Genomic DNA, 23,286 nt, shown 5'->3' on the forward strand with positions numbered 1-23,286 from the left:
TACATTTATCCAATCTTATATTTATCCAATCCTACATTTATCTACTCATACATTTATCCAATCCTACTTTTATCCAATCCTACATTTATCCAATCCTACATTTATCAAATCCTACATTTATCTAATCCTACATTTATCCAATCCTACATCTATTCTATCCGTACAGTCGTCGTTGAATTCTCATTCTTTGTAAATGTAGGTAACCTCTAGTAAAAGGTATTATTTGGTGGACAAAAAAAAAGTATCACAATTCACAGCAGTTTTGCATAAATTTTAAATCATCTAATTTTCAGGGAGGTCTACCCTTTCTAGTGATAAACAGGACTTTGAAATTTTGTTTTGAAATGCATTTTTCCGTGAAAAACTATTTTTTTCAAATTACACAGAAAAAAAGATAAAAAAGAGGGACGGAGAAAGAGGAAGGAGGGTTAGTGCCGGTGGTTAAAGAATATCCCCCCCCCCTAGATTAAGGACATTTTTCTAATTGTCCTCTAAATGTAGATGAGAACTTTCTCCGGGTATCCCTGGACACCCTGGAGGAGCTGGACTGGTGCCTGGACCAACTGGAGACTATTCAGACACATAGGAGTGTATCAGACATGGCGTCTAGCAAGGTAGGAGGTCGTCTTCGATTCCAGACGTTCTCGTATGATTAAATGTCGTCTTCATTATGAATATCTAGATCGTCTTAGTTCTTTAAGCTCAAGAGAACTCTTTTAATTTTTAACAAATTAAAAAATAGAGTATATAAATATATGAGATATAAAGTATATAAATATTCCGGATTTCAATGGTAACCTTAGTTTTAAATACTGAAATGCATACATAAGTCGTTTTTAAAGATTAAAAATTATGGGTATATACTCTTTGTTTTAACCTTTTTTGAGCTTTTTTTATAAGACACCTTATCGAAGTTCTTTTTGAGCTCTAAGTTAGGCAATATTTCTCGGTAACTTCATATTTACTTTAGAATATTTATTCTATAATTGGAGCTTCTGTAGTATGTAATTGATAAACTACATGATAACTATCTTACAAACTTACCCAGATAGATAGATAGATAGATAGATAGATATAAAGAAGAATAGATAGTTAGATAGATATATAGAGAGATAGAGAGATAAAGAGATAAAGAAATAAAGAGAAAGAGATAAATAGAGAGATAGAGAAAAGAGAGCTAGAGAGATAGAGAGATAGACAAATAGAGATAAAGAGAGATAGAGAGAGATAGAGAGAGATGGAGAGATAGTAACGGAGATAGTAATGTAGAAGATATCAGATTAGTTATTACTAAATCAACCAGAATAAATAAACATTAAATATATTGTAATATTAATGGTTGCTCTTAGCAATTTTTTTCATTTTATTCATATCAACAAGAGTAAAACTGAGGAGCGCTAAGGAGAAGGGTTGGTTTTCTCCAGTATATATATCTATATAATAAAGCTCTTCGCTCATATATATTTGTATATATATATATATATATATATATATGTTAGCTTTAGCTGGCCAAACGGCTGGACCGTAATGGCTCACATATTTTGAGGGAACCTTTATGCGTACCATACGGGTAACATCCGTTAAAAATATTGAAATTTTTAATTCCACTGGCAACGCCGGGAACTTGAGCTAGTTGGTTTATATGGGTTCACCCTAGGACAACGATAAACGTTTAAGCTGAACTGTACTTCTGTAGATGTAGGATCATAATGCGTAGTATGAAATGTTATTAGAAGAGAGCTAAAAAAATACAAAATAAAATAAATGCGTCTTCTATCTCTAGCCTTAGGACGGGACTTTAATCAACCATATCCAACCTTACTTACTTTCTTTATTCATTCTTTCCATTCATTTCTAGCGCGTGTATTGTATACATTCATTTGTACGTTTTACTCATTTTTACAGAGTTAACATCGTGGTTAGTACATTCACTAAATACACAAGTACATGTGGTACATGTGGTACATGTGTTCTATTCTTCCATTCTCTCATACTTGTTTTTTTTGGTGGAGTTATTGGTTCTTAAATGGAAATAACTGAAATAATAAATTACATTTCTTCATATAACGAACTGTTATTCTAGTTTCACATAAATTAAGATTATGTATATGAAAGAAATAAAACTCTTAACTAGACACTTTTTAAGTCCGTATTTATGGTTAAAGTTTGTTTTTAAAAGAAAATAAATTTTGATTTTAAACAGAACATAGTAATAATAAAATCAGATAGTCTGAATCAATAAATGGTTGATTAGAAGGAAAACTAAGTTATCTTTGAGTTGTTTAAAGTATAAAAGGTAAATTTGAGTATAGAGGAGTAAAGTTGTCCTATTCTGTTAAAAACCATGTATAGTGTTGAGACCTGAGGTTGGTTTCAGAGGTTCTTATTTTCTCTGCGCATGCGTCCTCAAACCCGATTCAGCTCAGTTTAGCTGGTGGCTCTCATCCCGCCTGATCATGCAAGAGGGTGGAGCCAAAAGGCGTGTCTTTACAACACAATCCCTCCCGTTGAGCCCGGGGTATGACAACAGGTTCTCTTTACCAGCTCAATCCCTCCCTCTCCCCGTCCCTGTTAATCTTGAAGTTCCGCCCAGGACCCGGAGATCCACATCTCCCTTCAACCTGGTCAGGAGGTCGAGATGTAAAGTGAACCATGATCAAATACCGGAGGAGTTCATGCTCTCCAACTCCCCCCTCTCCATCCTACCCAGTGAACAGCACAGACCGGGACGGGTTTCCTCGGCTAGATCTAAGTTTTCCCAGCTTAAGAAGAAAAGCCGGGAATCGGCATCTTCCTTCAAAGGGATTTCATTAAACCACATTTTCTCTACATCTTTCTATCTTTCTATCTGAAGTTTACGGTTTAGATTCCAATTATCAAATTAAAAGTTTTGATTTTCAGATCGGTTTATTTCTCCAGGTTGAGCTATTTACATAGTTGGAATTGTTTTTATAAAGAGAAGGAGGGGGGGAGGCATTTATTCAAAGTTTAATATTCAATTGAATTTCTGTTTATGATAAGTTTGCATCCTGCAAAACACCGAGTGCTTGCCTCCTCTTTCTAAATATTTCTTTTTCCACAAATTGTTTGAAAAGAGGAAAATTTAGAACCTCGTCTCCACAAGATTCTAGACTAGAAATATTCATAAACAATCTCATGATATTTAGACAAAGAAATTAAGTCTTTGGCACAAACTCTAATTCAATAATCCAGCTATATCTTTGCAACCTGATGGTGTAAACCTTTGATATTTCAAACCTAGGTTATTTGATCTTACGGAATTCGTAATTTGAAATATCTAAAGCCATCGCAATTGGGTTGCAAAGATATAGGATTAGAAAATTAGAGTTTGTGGCAAAGACTCAATTCCTTTAGGAATAGATAAAAGCTGTATCTGAAGAGTAGTACTTGTAGTCTAAAGTCTTTAAAATTAAAATATTGAACAACGATGAAAGGTTTCTTCTGGCTGAAGTACAGTGAAATTTATAAAACACTGGAATAGGAAGACGACATTATCGCAATTCTTAAGTGTATTTAATGTTGTTACAAAGCAAATAATTTTACTGGCAACTTATTAAGTGTGATTGGTCTGTTTACACTGCATAACAGCTGCTTTTTATGTTCATTGGACTATTTAAAACCATAACTTTAATCTAAAAGTCGTCTTCCCATTCCAGAGTTTTCTGGATCTCCTTGTATCAAAAATGCTCGCTCTGAGGGGTTTATCGTCATTAGTCCTACAAAAAAACATCTTCTTTAATATTTTGAGAAGAAATGCAAATCTAATCTTTCTTGAGCACACTTCCTTTGAAAAGTCGTTGCGAAGTCAAAATAATTTGTTTTTTTATTGTGAGGGGGCGGGGGGAGGTGGAATTATTTTTGACAAAGAAAGGAATTGAATCTTTGCCACAAACTCAATTTTTTATCATTATATCTTTGAAACCTAATGATGTAAACCCTTAATATTTCAGGCTTCGAAGATTTGTTCTAACAGAATTCATAATTTGATATATCTAAGGCCTACGACATTGGGTTGCAAAGATATAGGGATTAGAAAATCAAAACTCAATTCCTTTACCAAACATGTTAAATTGTGTAAAGCGAATATTCCACAGAAATGCAAATAAATGTTAAAATCTAAAATTTATAAGAATATAAAAAATTAGGAACAAATCTGAGAATAAAAATTATTCTTTTTAAAACTTATCCTGAATGTCAGGGTATTTAAGAAAAATATGGGTATTTTTGCTCAATACAAAAATGATGGTTTATTGATAGAATCAGCTCTGAGCTTTACCCGGAGTAAGTCCCGCGAACTAGTCCAAGCAACATCACCTAGAAGGAAAACAACTTGAACCCGGTTGATTTTAGTTTAGTTTTTTTAGTAATTTTTTGTTTTTTAAATAACATTTTTATCAATTAAAAATAACTAGAAACGTGTTTGAAATTGATATCAAAATGTCCAATTTTATCAAGAAATGTTTATCAGACAACTTAGATTTTTCCTCCTAGTCCAATTAGTCCAATTTTTTCTTTGATAAGCTAAATAGGAAACATGAAGGTTAGTAGTGTATTACAGGGATACAGGGATACAGGGATACAAGGATACAAGGATACAGGGATACATACAAGGATACAAGGATACAAGGATACAGGGATACAAGGATACAAGGATACAAGGATACAAGGATACAAGGATACAAGGATACAGGGATACAGGGATACAAGGATACAAGGATACAAGGATACAGGGATACAGGGATACAAGGATACAAGGATACAGGGATACAAGGATACAAGGATACAAGGATACAAGGATACAGGGATACAGGGATACAAGGATACAAGGATACAAGGATACAAGGATACAGGGATACAAGGATACAGGGATACAAGGATACAAGGATACAGGGATACAAGGATACAAGGATACAAGGATACAAGGATGCAAGGATACAAGGATTCAAGGATACTGCAAGGATACAAGGAAACAAGGATACAAGGATACAAGGATGCAAGGATACAAGGATACAAGGATACTGCAAGGATACAAGGAAACAAGGATACAAGGATACAAGGATACAAGGATACAGGGATACAGGGATACAAGGATACAAGGATACAAGGATACAGGGATACAAAGATACAAGGATACAAGGATACAAGGATGCAAGGATACAAGGATACTAGGATACTGCAAGGATACAAGGAAACAAGGATACAAGGATACAAGGATACAAGGAAACAAGGATACAAGGATACAAGGATACAAGGATACAAGGATACAAAGTTACAATGATTCAATGATACAAAAGGATAAGGATCCTAAGGATACTAGTATCCAAAACACACTAGGATACCAAATGCAAGAATGCAAAGATACTAGAATAACATTTACATTATACATGGATAAAAGGATACAAGAAATTATAGAATACATTGATACTTGGACATAAAAAGAATCTACAATATGGCAGACTAGAAAACAAGGTTTGAGTTTGTATCTCTGACTAGTGAATATAGTTGTATTGTCTCCTCGTCTCCTGGGAGCCCTAGCTCCCCCTGTACCTGTAGGAGGTGTACTCTCCTACCCCTGGAGGAATGTGAACCCAGGGAGGTTTCTGCTCTTTTCAAGTTTCTCCGGAGACGAAAGGTATGTTACCTTGAGGGATCCTGGATATACAATTCTCCTAAAAGTGAATATTTTGTTTTAAAAAACTAGCTGAAGTGCCCGGCGTTGCCGTTGGGATTTGAAAAAAAACCAAATTTGGAAAAAGAAAAAAATCGATTTTTTTGAAAAATAAAATTCTAATATTTTTAATCCTATGTTACCCCTGGTTTCCTCAAAAAAATGTCAGCCCATTCGGTCCAGCCGTTGGGCCAGTTATATATATATATATATATATATATATATATCCAAATGTATATATAGAAGCGAAGAGCGTTATTTTATATAAGAAAATTAATCTCACCTTACAACCTTAATCTCAGTATCAGTAAAAAGAGTTAAAACTCTGATTTTTGAGACCCTTTCATCGCTTCAAATTCCTTTATAGATATTGAAATATACTGCATAAAAAATATGATCGAGCAAATGAAGAAAATTTTATTTTTTAGCTTTTTCCTAAATCATATGGATTAGTCTCTCGTTACTGGATATTGGATTTATACTAAATATCTAGCTCGGAGATAAACCACATTCAGCTGATTTATTTGATGGACCGTGATTACAAAAACTATTTTCCTAATGGAATCTAGATTTTAATGTAACAACGGCCGGAACTTGTATTTGCTTAATCCCTTTATAAACCACTAATCTGTTTCTTTTGAAGTTCAATACATTAAGTTAATTTTTTTTAACTTTAACGGTTTTCCCAGTGAGAGGTTTATCAGATGATGAGTTATTCTAAAAGTTGGTGACCTATGTGAATTTATCCAGTGTAAATTATGTTTTCTAAAAAGGGACTGTAGGTCTAATTTTAAGTGACCCTGCATGCAAAGTTGGGAATGTCAGATTCACAACAGTACCCTGGAAAATATTGTGAAAAATATTGTCTATTATTGTCTATTTCTACATGTTTTCCTGTAGTAGAACTGCGCTAGTACTTTATGTAAAGAAGCAGAATTGAATACAATCCGTTTTTAAAATTGCAAACATTTATATCTAATTAATTCTTGATGAGACAAAGTATGTATAAGGTTGTGAATCGGACATCACAATCTTTCCATTGAGAGTCACTTGAAATTACGCGAACAGTCTCTTTACGGAACTGTTAATGAAAATAAGTTGTAGAAGGATGAACCTTAGTTGAGTACGCTCAATTTATATCAAACATATTCTCAAAACTTAATTATTTATTTTCCTTTTTCTAAACAATCTCTTTAAAACTAACGCATGCGATCTACGCAGTCTTCAATTAAGAAGCCTAAATATTTTAATTAGATAAATCAATAGTTTAAAATATTCATAACTACGTAAATTTCAAAATAAAAAATCATTAAGATAATGAGTTAAATAAAAAATATCTCAATAATCTTATTCTTGAATTATCGTATTTAATATTATATGAATATAAAATGTTTTTAGGTAAAATACGATAACCATTAACCATTTCTCAAAATTAACCAAAATTACGATAAACTTTTTATTTTTCTATTTTATCTCCAAAAAATTACTTAAATTTATACAAATTTATTTATGATCGAAAGAAACGGGTAAATGGGTTCTATCTGAGCCAGCAATTTAAAAAAAAATCGGGAAAATACGGTTCGTGTCTAATCTGTCGTTGGGCCTTGAGCTTTCGGATTCAAGCTGCATCTTATTGTCCACAGAGTTGAGTTCAAAGAACAGGTTTAATATTATATTTGGCAAATATTCATAGTAAGAATTGGCGCATTCCGGGGTTTTATGAGAACAAGACTCAACATTGAGCCTTATTCTCCACTAAAACCAACCAAGGTCGGTTTTATTTTCATTGGGCCTAATTCCTTAAGTCGAACCGAAGATCTTGCAAGCTACAGCTGTCAATCACGTGGCACAAACTGCCGTCAGAGTTGGGTCAAAGATTGGGTCTTAAAGTCGGGTTTAAGGAACTACGACTCGAGCCGAAGTTTTTAAATCGCAGGCTCTGGTATTTTAGAAGAATTCAATCAAATACGGGTTTCCACAAACGCTAAAAAAAATCAATCAAAAATCAGAAATATGAGCTAATCTTTAATTTTTTAAAGAAATATTAATTATAGTATTTTTTAAAGATTTTTTGCAGTCTTTAGTTCAAAAATTATAGCACACACACACTGTACATATAGTTTAAGATAAAGTATGTGACACCGGTTTACCAGAACTTTATAAATATAAATAAACCTACTTAAGAACGGTCTAAACTTTATTCACTTTCTCGAAATTCTACTCTTTCTAATCCTTACTAATGTGAATTTTGCCACAACCAGTAAAACTAAGGCTTTCCATATTTTTTCATTATGTTTTCTTAAACGTAAAAAGAAAACTTCATTTTACTTAGGATCCAGATCTAAAGACTAAGATTCCAACGTATTTATAGTATTAACTTGATCAGCTTTATAGAATTCTTGTTCCTTAACTTAATCTAGTTCTTCTAAAACAATAGAAACAATCAATCCAAATTTATTGCATTTTTAATCTTAAACCAAACGCAGAAATGAAGAATTGAATTTTGGTGTTGGGGATTTTTCTTGGCAAATTTTGGTTTCAGGAGTTTTTATGTTTCTGATATTGATTAGTTTTATATTGAAAGGCTTAAGTGTTTCATGGTTCTGTGGTTCTTATAGGCTTCAAGGTTTCATGGTTTAATGTTCTGTTGCTACGGGTGCAGGGTTGATGAGTTCCAGAGGGGCTCCTAAGTTTCAGATCTCATGATCTCGTTAGTTCCTACCTCTTAGCTTCCAAGCTTCTTTGTTTGTTTGGATCTTATGGTTTCATGGCTCCATGGTTCTATGGTTCCATGGTCCCATGGCTCCATGGCTCCATGGTTCTATGGTTCCATGGTTCTATGGTTCCATGGTTCTATGGTTCCATTTCCAAAAGGTTATATGGTTCCATGGTTCTACAGATCCATATTCTATAGTTATATTTTGCCATTGTTCAATGGTTCTAATTGCCGTGATTTTGTGGTTTCAGGATACTACGGTTTCATGGTATCATGGTTCCATGGTTCCATGGTTTCATTGTTTAATGGTTCTATGGTTTCATGTTTTTACAGTTTTATAGCTTCATGGCATTATGGTTCCATGGTTTCACGCAGTTCTACGGTTTCATGGTATTATGGTTTCATGGTTCTATGTTTCTATGGTTTCAGGGTTCCAGGGTTCCATGGCTCCTTGGTTCTATGGTTCTATGGTTACATAGTTTTAAATTTCAAACATTCAAAGGTTCTAATGTTTAATGGTTCCATAATTATATGGTTCTATGGTTCCATGGTTATATGGTTCTATGGCTATATGGTTCTATGGCTATATGGTTCCATGGCTACATGGTTCTATGGCTATATGGTTCTATGGATCCCTGGTTCCCAAGGACTCTAGGTTTTTATCTTGTAGTTGTATCTTATGTATTCAATCTAACCTTACCATCCATTAACCCTGACATTGGAACTCAGTTTTTAATTAAAACCTGGAGGCAAGCGACCAATGGAAAACCTAGTGACAACCCACCAACGGAAAACTTAAAGAGAACTGACAATGGAAACCTAGAGACAATCGACCAATGGAAAACTTAGAGACAACCGCCTAATGGAAAACCTAGAGACAATCGACCAATGGAAAACCTAGAGACAACCGACCAATAGAAAACCTAGAGACAATCGACCAATGGAAAACCTAGAGACAACCAACCAATGGAAAATCTAAAGAGAACCAACCAATGGAAAACTTAGAGACAACCGACCAATGGAAAACCTAGAGACAATTCCAACCAATGAAAACCCTAGAGACATCCGACCAATGGAAAACCGAGAAATCGTGTTTTTAAAAATACCAATAATATCTTATTTAAAGTTTTTGATTGGACTTCTGACTGGTGAAGTACAAAGTGTTCAAAGTGTTCTTGCAATATATATAATCTCTCAAAACTTATCAAAATACATTCTAAAAATATTATAGAGAAGCTTTGGCTTTAAAATTTTCCTATAAATGAATGTCTTTGAATGAATTCTCATTTTCATTGTGTGATCCTGCGGTCTTTGAATAATTAACAACAGTTTGCGTGAACAGGGAAAATTAGGTAAAACTATAAATACAACCACCAAGAAGAAGTAATTGAAGCTCCTTAATTTCTGAATAATTTAAAAACATAAAATATTAAAAAACAATCAAAACATTTAACAAGTTCTATTTCCTGCTGCTGCAGTGGTCTTTACTTTATATTTAGATATTTCTATTAAGGTTTTTTATTAAAAATGGAGAGAGCCCATTAGACCTTCTTATCCTAGTCACACACACACACTCACTCACACACAATAAAGTTAGACGTTTAGAGGGAGTGTAAACGTAATTTCAAGTGCCTATCCCTTGATAGAGTGACATATCCGATTCATTTAAAGCTTTGTTTGAATTGGATATGCATGTTTTTTATGAAAACTGTTCATTTTCCTTTGTTGTTTCTCTGCAAAATTTACTTGCGCATTTCTTGCTTCAAAAACAAGTAAAGTTAGCAGAATTAAACACATTTCAAGCCAGATGAACGACGTTATGTTTCACATTATTAATCAGATTAATGTGTGAAGAGTACCGTAGTGAATCTGATATGCCACTGTTTTTTTATTTAAGGGTCATTTATTATTTCAACAACAGTCCCTTACACACTAAAATCCTTGCACGAACCTTTAAAATATACATACCTAGGGCTACAAAAAAGTATATGTTAATCGTTTATTTATTTATTTATGGCATTTGGATACTTTAAAGTAGACTCACTCTTGAAAATACATGCAATTTCTTATAGCAGTCTATGCGAAAATACATGCAATTTCTTATAGCAGTCTATGCGAAAATACATGCAATTTCTTATAGCAGTCTATGCGAAAATACATGCAATTTCTTATAGCAGTCTATGCGAAAAGTTAATACTTTTCATCAAGCTTCAAGCATGTTATAAGTATTAATAGAATTGATATGAATATGATTATGAATTTAAAGCAAATTTTAAAGTAAATATAACGTAAATTTAAAAAGTAAATTGAATTGATTTTGAAAGGTGCATGATGGTATCTTGTTGATAACTTGACTTATCATCTTACATAATTTCCACTTCCCAATTTACTTATTTAATGTTTCTCGTCTGGACCAGCTTGTAGAGAATTACATAACTAGGTTCTCCTATTGTTAAGGGGGCGCGTATTTCATAACTGGGTTCTCCTATGGTTAATAAGGGCACGAATTGCATAACTAGGTTCTCCTATGGTTGAGGGGGGGGGGCACGAATTACATAACTAGGTTTTCCTATGGTACGAATTATAAAACTACATTTTCCTATGGCACAAATTACATAACTAGGTTCTCCTATGGTTAAGAGGGGCGCGTATTTCATAACTGGGTTCTTCTATGGTTAATAAGGGCGCGAATCACATAACTAGGTTCTCCTATGGTTAATAAGGGCACGCATCACATAATTGGGTTCTCCTATGTTTAAGGGGGTCACAAATTACGTAACTGGGTTCTCCTGTGGTTAATAAGGGCACGAATTACATAACTAGGTTCTCCTATGGTTAAGGGGCCACACATTACATAACTAGGTTTTCCTATGGTTGAGGGGCCACACATTACATAACAGGGTTCTCCTGTGGTTAATAAGGGCACGAATTACATAACTAGGTTCTCCTATGGTTAAGGGGCCACACATTACATAACTAGGTTCTCCTATAGTTAAGAAGCCACACATTACATAACTAGGTTCTCCTATGGTTGAGGGGCCACACATTACATAACTAGGTTTTCCTATGGTTGAGGGGGCACGAATTACATAACTGGGTTCTCCTATGGTTGAGGGGCCACACATTACATAACTAGGTTTTCCTATGGTTGAGGGGGCACGAATTACATAACTGGGTTCTCCTATAGTTGAGGGGGGCGCGTATTTCATAACTGGGTTCTCCTATAATTAATAAGGGGCACGAATTACATAACTAGGTTCTCCTATGGTTGAGGGGGCACGAATTACATAACAGGGTTCTCCTTTGGTTGAGGGGGCACGAATTACATAACTAGGTTCTCCTATGGTTAATGGGCCACACATTACATAACTGGGTTCTCCTATGGTTAAGGGGCCACACATTACATAACTAGGTTCTCTTATGGTTAAGGGGCCACACATTACATAACTGGGTTCTCCTATGGTTGAGGGGCCACACATTACATAACTGGGTTCTCCTATGGTTGAGGGGGGCACGAATTACATAATTGTGTACTCCTAATGGTTTATCAAGGCACGAATTACATAATTGTGTTCTCCTATGGTTTAGGGAGCATTACATGAACAGTAATTTTCTGAGACAGTATTCTATTTTTTCTCTGGATTTCATACTGTCTCTCATTCTTTGATTTACTTTCCTTTTTGTTTTGAAGTATGGAGTAATAATCATTGAACATATGTGTTCATAACCCCCCCCCCCCATCTTTCGCCAATTTTCTGATTTTCAAATTTCTCCAAATCTCCAGCTTGATCTCAGGTATCCGATTTCTTGTTAACGATCTGGAACTTTTGATGTTTTAATTCAACCTTTTTCTTCTTCTCAAATATCCCAACATCTGGAGCAAGGTGGGAAGTGTGTTAGTGCGAAATTTTGCTTCATTTAAATTTTGCTGAGATTTCAGTTCAATATTCTTTTTGCTGGGAGGCTTCAGGAGTTGATGGCCTGGTTAAGTAAAGGATAAATATAAATAATTAATTTTTTCGTTCCTGCTCAATCATTTTCTTGCTGTAAGATTTTCTGTCCGTGGGGATTTCTGTCTTTCATATTTCCTGCTTGTTAAGTTTCCTGTCCTAGCATCAAGATTTCCTGCCTGATATGTTTAAGTCTGCACTTTCAACAAAAAAGGGTTGAAAAGAAATTATAAACATAAAATTTATATCTTTTGAAAATTTTGAAGCCTTAACTGGTCTCATCAAATAATTTTTTTTTACATGTGTAATATTATTTTTTCCCTCGTCGACCTCTCCTGTCAATTTTGATCTGTTTGAACTCGTATTTATTGATTAAATGATTTCCTGTAAACTGAGTGTGACTACCCTAGTCGGTCAACCCAGCTCTTCAGTTTGTACCTGCCTCCGCTCTAGCAAGCATATATATCCAGCTCTGTGCATGTACAGTAGTACTCAAACATTTTACATGCACATCTGTACAGTGAGGGTGTACAATCTAATTATTAATTATATTGTTAAACTCAAGACAGTGCTCCAAATCGAATGAGCCGAGCCATGATATCTCAATACTTCCAACACTCTGTGACCTGTTAAATGTGAACTCTGCTATACTGTCATGAGTGAGGTTTATACATGTATTTCCTGGTTCAACTCTTTATCATCATCATGTGGTTGCTTCTCCAGATGGTCAAGATCATCTTCCAGTTCTTCCTGGGGGACCTGGAGACAAGGAAGCAGACCCCCTCTGTTCGTATTCAAATAGAGCAGGTGGATAGCTCCAGGGATAGGGAGCTGCTCCATAAAATGCATTTGCTCAGGGACAAAGCCAATAGATTCAAGAACTAGAATTGTTCAGATATTCTTTTAAACTCAAAAAGGAATGTACATAATTTTTTTTATTTTTTTTTTGGCTTTCAGTGAGGAATCAAACAGTTTCCTAAAGATGTTGGTTGGAATGAAACAGCAAAGAAAAGGATTAATAGGATTCATCAAATCTATAATAAACTTATTCTTAAAAATGATGCCCCCTATGATATATTGATTAGTAGCTAAGCTAGAAAATTCGTTTTTGAAACTTTTAAAGATATCATGTCACCAAGATGATTGCGGAAAGATAATCTTGAATTGATGATTTTATCTTTAAGCAGGAACATCATGCATTCTAGGATCTGATAAATCATTTTTTCTGATTTCACACTTTGGAGAGTAACATGATTTGTTTTAACAGTTTGTAGATCTTTCCCCTCTTTCCCTTCTTGAATGAAACTAATACTTCTTGAAGGATATCACCATCTCCAGGTACTCAAGGAGGTTGATCTTGATACATCTGAAGAGGAGAATAGTGAAGAGGAGGAGGAAGAAGATCAAGATATCCTTGAGGGATTCATTCTCATTAAAAACTTTTTTTCCGGGCTTTTTCAAACCAAATTTTATTGGGCTTAAAGCTGCACACAAAGATTAAGACACTGTCGGGAAAGTTTTGTATCAATTTTCGTGATTTGGTCGACTTTGAAGTGTCGCAATTCCTTGGCCATTGGTTTCACCTTTCTAACTCGCTAATAAATTTTTAGAAGCCCTAGACATTTGCATTTAAAAACTACAATAAGATCGTTTCAAGCATATGAAGTAATTGGCAAAATGCTAATAGTTTTTTGTGTGCGAGCGTGCACATTTTGAGTCACAGTGTGAATAAAAGCAAAAACAATTGTAGCAATAATTTCAAGCGACTTTCATTTCTAGATTAGGATATCTGATTTACGACCGTACTTTTAACCTTTGTCTGATCATTAATTTACAAGGTATCCATTAATTTACATGGTATCCACTAATTTACATGGTATCCATTAATTTACAAGGTATCCATTTAATTACATGGTATCCATTATACCTCATTAATTACTGGTTATTTTTAATTCTGTTTCTCTATAAATGAGATTTGCTACAGAAACAATAGTTGAAATTTTAAGAATTGAATAATGTTCAAGCTAGATAGACGATGATATCTTCTACATTATTGATCAGATAAAAGGGTTGAGATTTTAATAAAGATTGCTCTCTTCAAAAGAAGGGTTACTTGTAATTAGAACGATATTCCTTATATCTATGCCAATGATTACCCCCGGATTTATATTTTTGATGCAATCGTACTGATTGTACAGTTTAAACTTATTTCTGGCAAATCTCCAAAATATTTCATATTTTTGACGGAAAATTATACAAACAACAAATTGATTTGACAAGATTGAATTTTTAATCGACAGAAGTATTCCTGTCAAACATAGAAATTCAAATTATATCTTATAATTTAAAAGTATAAGTGACAGCAGGACGGAAAGTGAATAAAATGAATCTGATTTAAGAAATATTATTACAAACCTCGACGCTCCAGCAATATCGGGTGGAAATCAGAATTAGATCCAAACAGAGAAGCTGGAGGCAGAAAAGAGGAGAGAGAAGAGACTGAACAAAATAGTGAATCTTGGGAATCCCAGTCCTTGGTTTGGGTTCCGGAGAAGGGGGGATGGAGAAGAGAGAGTTTAGATCTGAGAGAACGGATTGGAATTGAGAACTGGAAAGAGCATCCGGAGCTCTGCGGAGAAACCCAACCTTCACTAGCTCGACGGTCATCAACAAATCTTCTCAGGAGCAGATTTTTTATTCAAGAAAAATAGAAATGGAGAATTTAAAAATCGGGGAAAACTGGATCAGAAAATGTCCGTTTCTCCATTTATTGTCAATATGAAACAGAATTTTTAAAGCTTTTCAGTTTAATTGAGATATTGCAGTGTATGAGACACATTACAGTAAAATTGAAGAATTACGATAATAAACCATTATTTATGACTGGTTTTTGGGACAATTGCACCAGATTCAGTTTTCTCAGCACAGGTTTTGAGGTTTAGATCTTTTATGCTTTTCGATTTGGATTACATTTTGGGTTTCACATGCGAGGTTCAGAATAGGTTGAGGTTCAGGGTTCAGTTTTATCAGTTTCATGTTTTAGGTTTCAGGATTCTAGTTTTTATAGTTTCCTAGGATTCGGTTATGGATTCGGGTATCAGGTCTCATATGTCAGATTGGTAGGTTTGGGGTTTTATGTTTTAGTATCTCAGGTTCATGGTTGTGTTTTTTTGTGTTTCAGGTTTCAGGATATAAAAAGGACTGTAAACGTAATTGTGGCATGTCTGATTCACAATAGTACCGTAACAGCTTTGTTTGATTAAGAATGTATGAGATATCAATTATCTTCATTATGAAAGTTGATTATTTTCAACTGTGGTTTTTTTTTATGTGGCTTATGCATTTCTGCTTCAGAAATAATGGAAAAGCTGTAAATCGACGATTTTGTCCACATTATTAATTAGATAAAAGTAAAAGAAGAATCGTTGTGAACCAGGCATTCCCCTTTTTTAGATTAAATGTCTCTTGAAATTCCAACCACAGTCCCTTTTATTAAGGTTTTCAGAAGAAAGGTTTCAATTTCTAATAGAAAGATGTAATTAAGAAAAGATAAAGTTAAATTCAAGTTTTGTAATATCTTAATCTGTGATTTAGCTCAAGAAACAGTTTACATGATAATAGTCTCATACAAACCTGGATTCACGAGTATGGGCACCCAGATTTCAAAGACAGGAATACATGCAGTCATCAAATCATCACTTCCTTTAACTTCACTCACAATACGATTTAGAATTCTTTAACGTCGCATGAAAATGTGGTAATTTTCAACTTAAAAGAATTTACTAGAGCTGGTCACTCTTGTGTTGGATTAATCATGTTCGATTAATCTCGATATCCACTGTGGACACTCTTGATTGTCTGCTTAATCATCTCTTTTAAATATCCATGCTAGGTTCCGACCAATGAGAGATACCTCACTGATTGAGCGCAAATTTCCCGGATTGATTGGCTGTTTGGTTTATGCAAGCAATGCTCTAATTTATCGAATTTCAGATTAAATTAATCTACAGATTAACAAAAAGAGGGGATCTAAGCATTGATCTCGATATCCACAATACAAGAGTTTCCATGCTCACAATATCCAATATCTTTGTTTACATTAAAAGTGTACCGAGGTTTCTTGGAGAGGAATAAAAACGAAACTTGACCTGAGCAGCACTAACTTTGTTTACTTTCTTCCCAGAAACTGCAGTACACTTTTATGAAAGTTCCTGGAATACATTCCTTGATTTGCATAAAACATCACACAATAACTAATATAATCTGAAATAATATTACATCTGCATTAATTAATGATTCATGAATCTAAAAAAAGACTAAATATTATTCATACAGAAGTAAAACAATTCCAAGATGGCGGCTAAACATTTATGTAGCATATTTTTCTTGTTGAGTACATTTGTACTGCTTGCCTCTAGTCTGGAATTGTATGAGCGAGTTCATTGTGTACATATGTACTGGGTTAAGAAGGAACTGAGAAAGGTCAAGCAGGTACTGCAGGAACACATAGGCTTTTAGAAAGTTTTTTTGGTAGATTGATTTTTTTTGACATTTTATTTTAAATGTTAGTACAGCACAAAAAAAAGTTTTAAATAACGCGATCTAGAATATAACATTTAACATAGATATAGATTTGAATTGAACATGATTTACAAATAAAGAGAAGAATTGTCTAGATTTAACGAAAATGATTTAAGAATTATTTAGAAAATCTGACTGATTAACTAGAGATCTTGTTGTTCTCATATAAATCTGATAAAAATGCTTTTCAAAAGTTTTCTTTGCGATCTAAAAAAAATTCTCAAGAAACTCTATTGTTTTAGCATTTTGCCGACCGATTTTAAATCATTTTATCATCCCCCACCCCTTCCAAAACAAAAAAATGAAGAATTAAATGCCAGAAAAAAATGCCAAATGGGCTCACGGTGGGAGAATCTAAAATAGACGGATTTATTTTCTCCTTTTCATAATTGAAAAATAATGTTTAAGTTACAATTTAAAAATCTTCACTCCTTCTCTATCTTCTTGTATCTGTATTATCTATGATATATATAAATATAAAGTAGTCTGCTTGTCTGTCTATCTTCTTGTATCTGTATTATCTATGATATATATAAATATAAAGTAGCCTGCTTGTCTGTCTATCTTCTTGTATCTGTATTATNATTGCGCAAAACTTGAGTTTCGCAAAAGCGGAATAGGGCAATTTTGCGCGAAATGACTTTTGCGAATGATTGCGCAAATTGTTGTTTTTTCGCGCAAAACTGATGCGCAAAGAAAGAAAAATTTTGCGTTTCTTTCCGCAAAAATTGCGCAAAAGTTTTGCGAATGGAAACCCTATGTATTATCTATGATATATATAAATATAAAGTAGTCTGCTTGTCTGTCTGATAAACACTGAGCAACCTCTTGACAGATTTGCCTCAAATTTTGGTTAAGGAACTCGGTAGAAGTTATTACAACACTGTTAGAAAAAAAATAGCTTGAAGCAAGTTAATGTTTTTTTAACAGTGCACAGGGCACAGGAAGGTTTTAGCATGGTTTAAGAATTCTAAATTGAGTGGATCTTTCTGTTAGTTTGGATGTACCATCATAAATCAATTTACCTTAACCCTATAAAGGCTGGGGGGGGGGGGGCGGTTGTCTTAATCTCTGTGTAGACGTCCCATGCCCCCCCCCCTAAATTTAAGTCGCGGCTCAAATTTCTTTAAATTCTGTCTCAGGCTGTTGCTCTTAGTAATTAGTAGACTACTATAGAGAAAAGTATAATGCGTTTAATTTTCTATTCTGAACCAATAGAAACAGTATGGCGGTTACATCTATCTTTATATCTATCTCATTATCCAATCAGAGTTATGAATCCTTCAATCGGCACTATCAGTAAATGGAAAAATATTTACTTCTACTGAAAATATAGTGACTGGCTGGATTTTTTCTTCAATTATGATCAAGAAGAAACACATTCCACTAATTGGGAGAACCTAAGTATAACTGTGCCATACACATTCGTTACTCTTAATTTTTCCTTATTTAATTGGTAAAATAGGCTACGGTTTTTTTGTTATTTATTTTAGCCGGAGATAGTCTGACATTTTTTAATCCTAGGACAAACTTGCGGAGTAATGTTAATCCAACCTTTCAAATCCGCCATTTCTTCAGGATTATCAAAACAGCGTTAAAAAAAAACCGAGGGGAGGGGGAAGGGGGGGGGTGTAATTTTGTGGGTAGAGTAACTCTATGCTGTAGTTCTCTATAGAATACCAGTGATTCATCACAAAATTAGAATTAACAATAAACTTTTTTCAAGTTTTTTTTTTTAACGAGTACGATCCAAAATTCTTACGAAGATGATAAATTGTTCAGTTTTTTTTTGCAAATGTCAGTAAGATAACAAAAGCTTTAAAATCAAGTAACTATTTCTTAGAAAATAAATTACATACTTCATGGTGCATTTATATCATACATATTTTACATATGAATGTAATACTTTCTTCAGAATTTCAGTAGAGAATCTTATCATAAGAAGTGTACTGTTATAATCAATAATACTGGTATGAAAGGCCTTTTTACATGTATTGCTAATTTGCTATGAACTAATGTATACCATCATACAATTATATGTTAAAATTATACAATTTTTTATTTGTGTATATTTAGACGTAAGGACATTTCACTAGCGTCACGTATAGCGGTGATATAAAGCTCTTTTTTTATTGTTATCTAACTGGATTATAGTATTAACACGGGATAAACATTGATTTGTTTGTCTTCATTAAAGTTTCTATCTTTAGTTAGGAAGGATTTCCTGAAAATAGCGTCAGTATATTTTAACTGTATTGGAGTAAGGATAAGACACATAGATCCAGACTGGGTTGACTTTGTCTTACTCACGTATACTTTATGTAGACCTAGACCTGTACATTTTAGAACGAAAAAGCACCTGTTCGTAGCTTAAGTTTTAAAAAGGAATTGTCAAAAGTCTCATAGTAGGAGCTTGGAACCTTTGAATCGCTGTGAAGAGTATTCTAGTCTATGTATTGTATTGTATACATAAAACCAAGGAAGCATCAATGCTGGAGTAGAGTGAAAATGGTGAAAATAACACGAAATCGAATGATTCGGAGAAAGGTTCAATATTTTCAATTTTAAAGGGAGTGTTCGTTTGATTAAAGGGGGGGGGGTTATGACTGGCCTTGATAAAAATCGCTAGCGATTCTAAAAAAGGATATACTCTCAAAAATAAGGGAAGATTTTTTTTAAAACTATTATAAACACTTTTTTAAATTTTGCGTGAAGAAATTCCTGATAAAATTATCTTTTCAACGTTCGTGAAAAACCTGTTTGTTAAGTGCAGAAGGGATTGAAAATATTCATCAGTTCCTAAGATCAAGTCAGCTTGGGAAGGGTTTTCCCATACCAACTTTTACTTGACAGAAGCCCTAGACATGAACATTTTAAAACTTTAGGCCGCGAGTTTTTAGCTTGAGTTTATTAATTGACAAAATTCTAATTTTTGTGTAAGAGCTTGTTAAGAAGAAGTAGTTTAATAAAGGAGTAATTTGTAGGAATCAAAGAACAAATGAGAAAAAAATCTTAAAAGAGTTTGAAATTTTTTTTGTGCTTGGGTCAAATTTTACAGATCGAGTTTGCTAAGGAACATCTGAATTCATCATTCAATATGAGATTCCTTTAAATATTGAAGGTTTAATGTTTTCTGAAACACACTGCACCTTCTGAACCCTTATCCAACCTGAGTTCTTTTTATTCATTGAAGGTTTAATGTTTTTTGAAACACACTACACCTTCTGAACCTTAATCCAACCTGAGTTCTTTTATACATTGAAGGCTTAATGTTTTCTGAAACACACTGCATCTCATGAACCCTAATCCAACCTGATTTCTTTTATACATTGAAGGTTTAATGTTTTCTGAAACACACTGCATCTCATGAACCCTAATCCAACCTAAGTTCTTTTATACATTGAAGGTTTAATGTTTTCTGAAACACACTGCATCTCATGAACCCTATTCCAACCTGAGTTCTTTTTATACATTTATGGTTTAATGTTTTCTGAAACACACTGCATCTCATGAACCCTAATCCAACCTAAGTTCTTTTATACATTGAAGGTTTAATGTTTTCTGAAACATACTGCATCTCATGAACCCTATTCCAACCTGAGTTCTTTTTATACATTTATGGTTTAATGTTTTCTGAAACACACTGCATCTCATGAACCCTAATCCAACCTAAGTTCTTTTATACATTGAAGGTTTAATGTTTTCTGAAACATACTGCAACTTATGAACCCTAATCCAACCTGGGTTCTTTTATACATTAAGGTTCAATGTTTTCTGAAACACACTGCATCTCATGAACCATAATCCAACCTGAGTTTACTTCTCTGTTAAATCTAGGTTTATTCTTCTAGGTTTAGCATCTACCGGAGATCTTATGACGTCATCGTGACGTAAACTGTCCCGACCTTCCCAATTCCGCAGAACTTACTTGTTAAGATATATATATATATGGGAGGATACTATAAATCCATGCTGCGTCAACACAGTTGGTTACCCACTACCCAGGCTAGGAAGGGCCTTTCATCTTTCAAATATATTTTTTAAATCTTCGAGAGAAAAAAATGTACTGTTTTTTTCTGCGAAAGTTCCTTGCCAAAAAAAGCGATAAAAAATTTAGACATTTTTTCCCCCAAACATTACATTTTTTCCCCCATTTTCATTTTAAAAGATGGTTAAAATAGAAATGAAGATTAAAGCCAAAATGTATATATCTTATATTTTATAAAAATTTTAATCTCATGTTTCTGGGTCACCATAATGGCATTCTTAAAATACTTAATTTAAAAAAATATGTTATCAAAATGTAAAACCTGAAAAGTGTGTTGTAAAAGAGAATCTATAAAAAAGTATGTTATCAAGATATAAAATTTGAAAAGTGTGTTGTAAAAGAGAATCTTGAAAAGTGTGTTGTAAAAGAGAATCTATAAAAAAGTATGTTATCAAGATGTAAAACCTGAAAAGTGTGTTGTAAAAGAGAATCCATAAAAAAAAACTAAGTTAAAAAAGGTTCTCAACTCCATCTCTATTTGGTAATTGAGGAAGAATAAACATATCTCAAGAATATTAGGTTTCAAACTAGGAAGCTTGAAGAAAATGCAAAAATGGACAGTATAAAAAGTAGGCCATGGTTTAGACTTAGAGTGTTATTTTAAATGTTTAAAAACTAGCTTTAGGTTCAATCATTTTTAAAAGATTATTTTTAACATTGAGACGATCTAGAATTAACAATAAAAAAACGTTAACAAATTCAATATCCATGTTAATATTTGTAGGAATATAATATTTTTGTTTTAATCTTTTTTTCTTGTTTTAGTTTAAACGGATGCTGAACAAAGAACTCAGTCACTTCTCCGAGTCTAAATCCGGAAACCAGATATCTGAATATATCTGTAGCACCTTCTTAGGTAACATTTAGTAACATTTTGTAACATCTTAGGTAACATTTAGTAACATTTTGTAACATCTTAGGTAATATTTAGTAACATTTTGTAACACCACCTTGGTAATATTTAGTAAAACCTTCTTGGTAATATTTAGTAATATTTTGTAATTATTTCTTAGGTAACATTTCGTAACATTTTTAAAACCTTCCTAGGTAACATTTAGTAACCTTATGTAAAATCTTCTTAGGTAATATTTAGTAAAATTTTGTAACACCTTCTTCGGTAACATTTAGTACCATTTTGTAACACCTTCTTAGGTGACATTTAGTAAATATTTGTGAAACCTTCTTGGTAATATTGGTAACGTGTTTTCAATTTGTACCACTTTATCTACTTGTAACACCTTCATTTATAAATTCATATACTTTTTAACTCCATCATATATAACATCTTCTTTGAAATTTATTTTATTTTTTATTTTTTGTTTGTAATATTTATTCATTTCTGCCGACACATTAATTTAATCCGTGTTACTTATGGTAACAGTGACATTCAACAATTTAAATGGTTTTTATTATTTCTTGTGTAATATTTTAGTAAATATGAAACTGATGCAATATTGGTTTTATCGTTCTTAGGTGAATCACTTTCTTGGGTAAAAATTTATTCTTTACCATTTTCTGAATTAGAGTGGAATTTTTCTAACTTTTGAACTTATTTATTGTTTAACAAATTTCTAGTGTTCTTTATAGAATTCCAGCGTCGTAAAATTTATATTTACTTAAGGTTTTATAATTTTATGTACAAAGGCTTGCAAAACTGTTTCATCAAAAATATTCTTATAGAGGAGTTCACAATGATTAGGAATAAAATATTCTTATAGAGGAGTTCACAATGATTAGGAATAAAATATTCTTATAGAGGAACAATGATTAGGAATAAAATATTATTATAAAGAAGTTCACAATGATTAGAAATAAAATATTCTTATAGAGGAGTTCACAATGATTAGGAATAAAATATTCTTATAGAGGAGTTCACAATGATTAGGAATAAAATATTATTATAAAGAAGTTCACAATGATTAGAAATGAAATATTATTAAAAAGGAGTTCACAATGATTAGGAATAAAATATTATTATAAAGGAGTTCACAATGATAAGGAATAGAATATTCTTATAAAGGATTTTACAATGATTAGGAATAAAATATTCTTATAAAGGAGTTCACAATGATTAGGAATAGAATATTCTTATAGAGGAGTTCACAATGATTAGGAATAAAATATTCTTATAGAGGAGTTCACAATGATTAGGAATAAAATATTCTTATAGAGGAGTTCACAATGATTAGAAATAAAATATTCTTATAGAGGAGTTCACAATGATTAGGAATAAAATATTATTATAAAGGAGTTCACAATGATTAGAAATAAAATATTATGAAGGGCTTCTAAACCTGAACAA

General features: G+C 33.0%; 1 protein-coding gene across 1 annotated transcript in view; it reads left to right on the forward strand.

Moving 5' to 3' along the window:
* Positions 1-23,286, forward strand: part of LOC111699226 (cAMP-specific 3',5'-cyclic phosphodiesterase) — a 132,616-nt gene that overhangs the window by 99,754 nt on the left and 9,576 nt on the right. The window contains exons 6-7 of the mRNA XM_023469839.1: positions 502-614; positions 21,750-21,840. Coding sequence (XP_023325607.1) covers positions 502-614; positions 21,750-21,840 — 204 coding nt within the window. The remainder of the gene's footprint in view (positions 1-501; positions 615-21,749; positions 21,841-23,286) is intronic.

The sequence above is a fragment of the Eurytemora carolleeae genome, unplaced genomic scaffold (genome assembly GCF_000591075.1).
Source record: "Eurytemora carolleeae unplaced genomic scaffold, Eaff_2.0 scaffold16, whole genome shotgun sequence".
In the NCBI taxonomy this organism is placed as follows: domain Eukaryota; kingdom Metazoa; phylum Arthropoda; class Copepoda; order Calanoida; family Temoridae; genus Eurytemora; species Eurytemora carolleeae.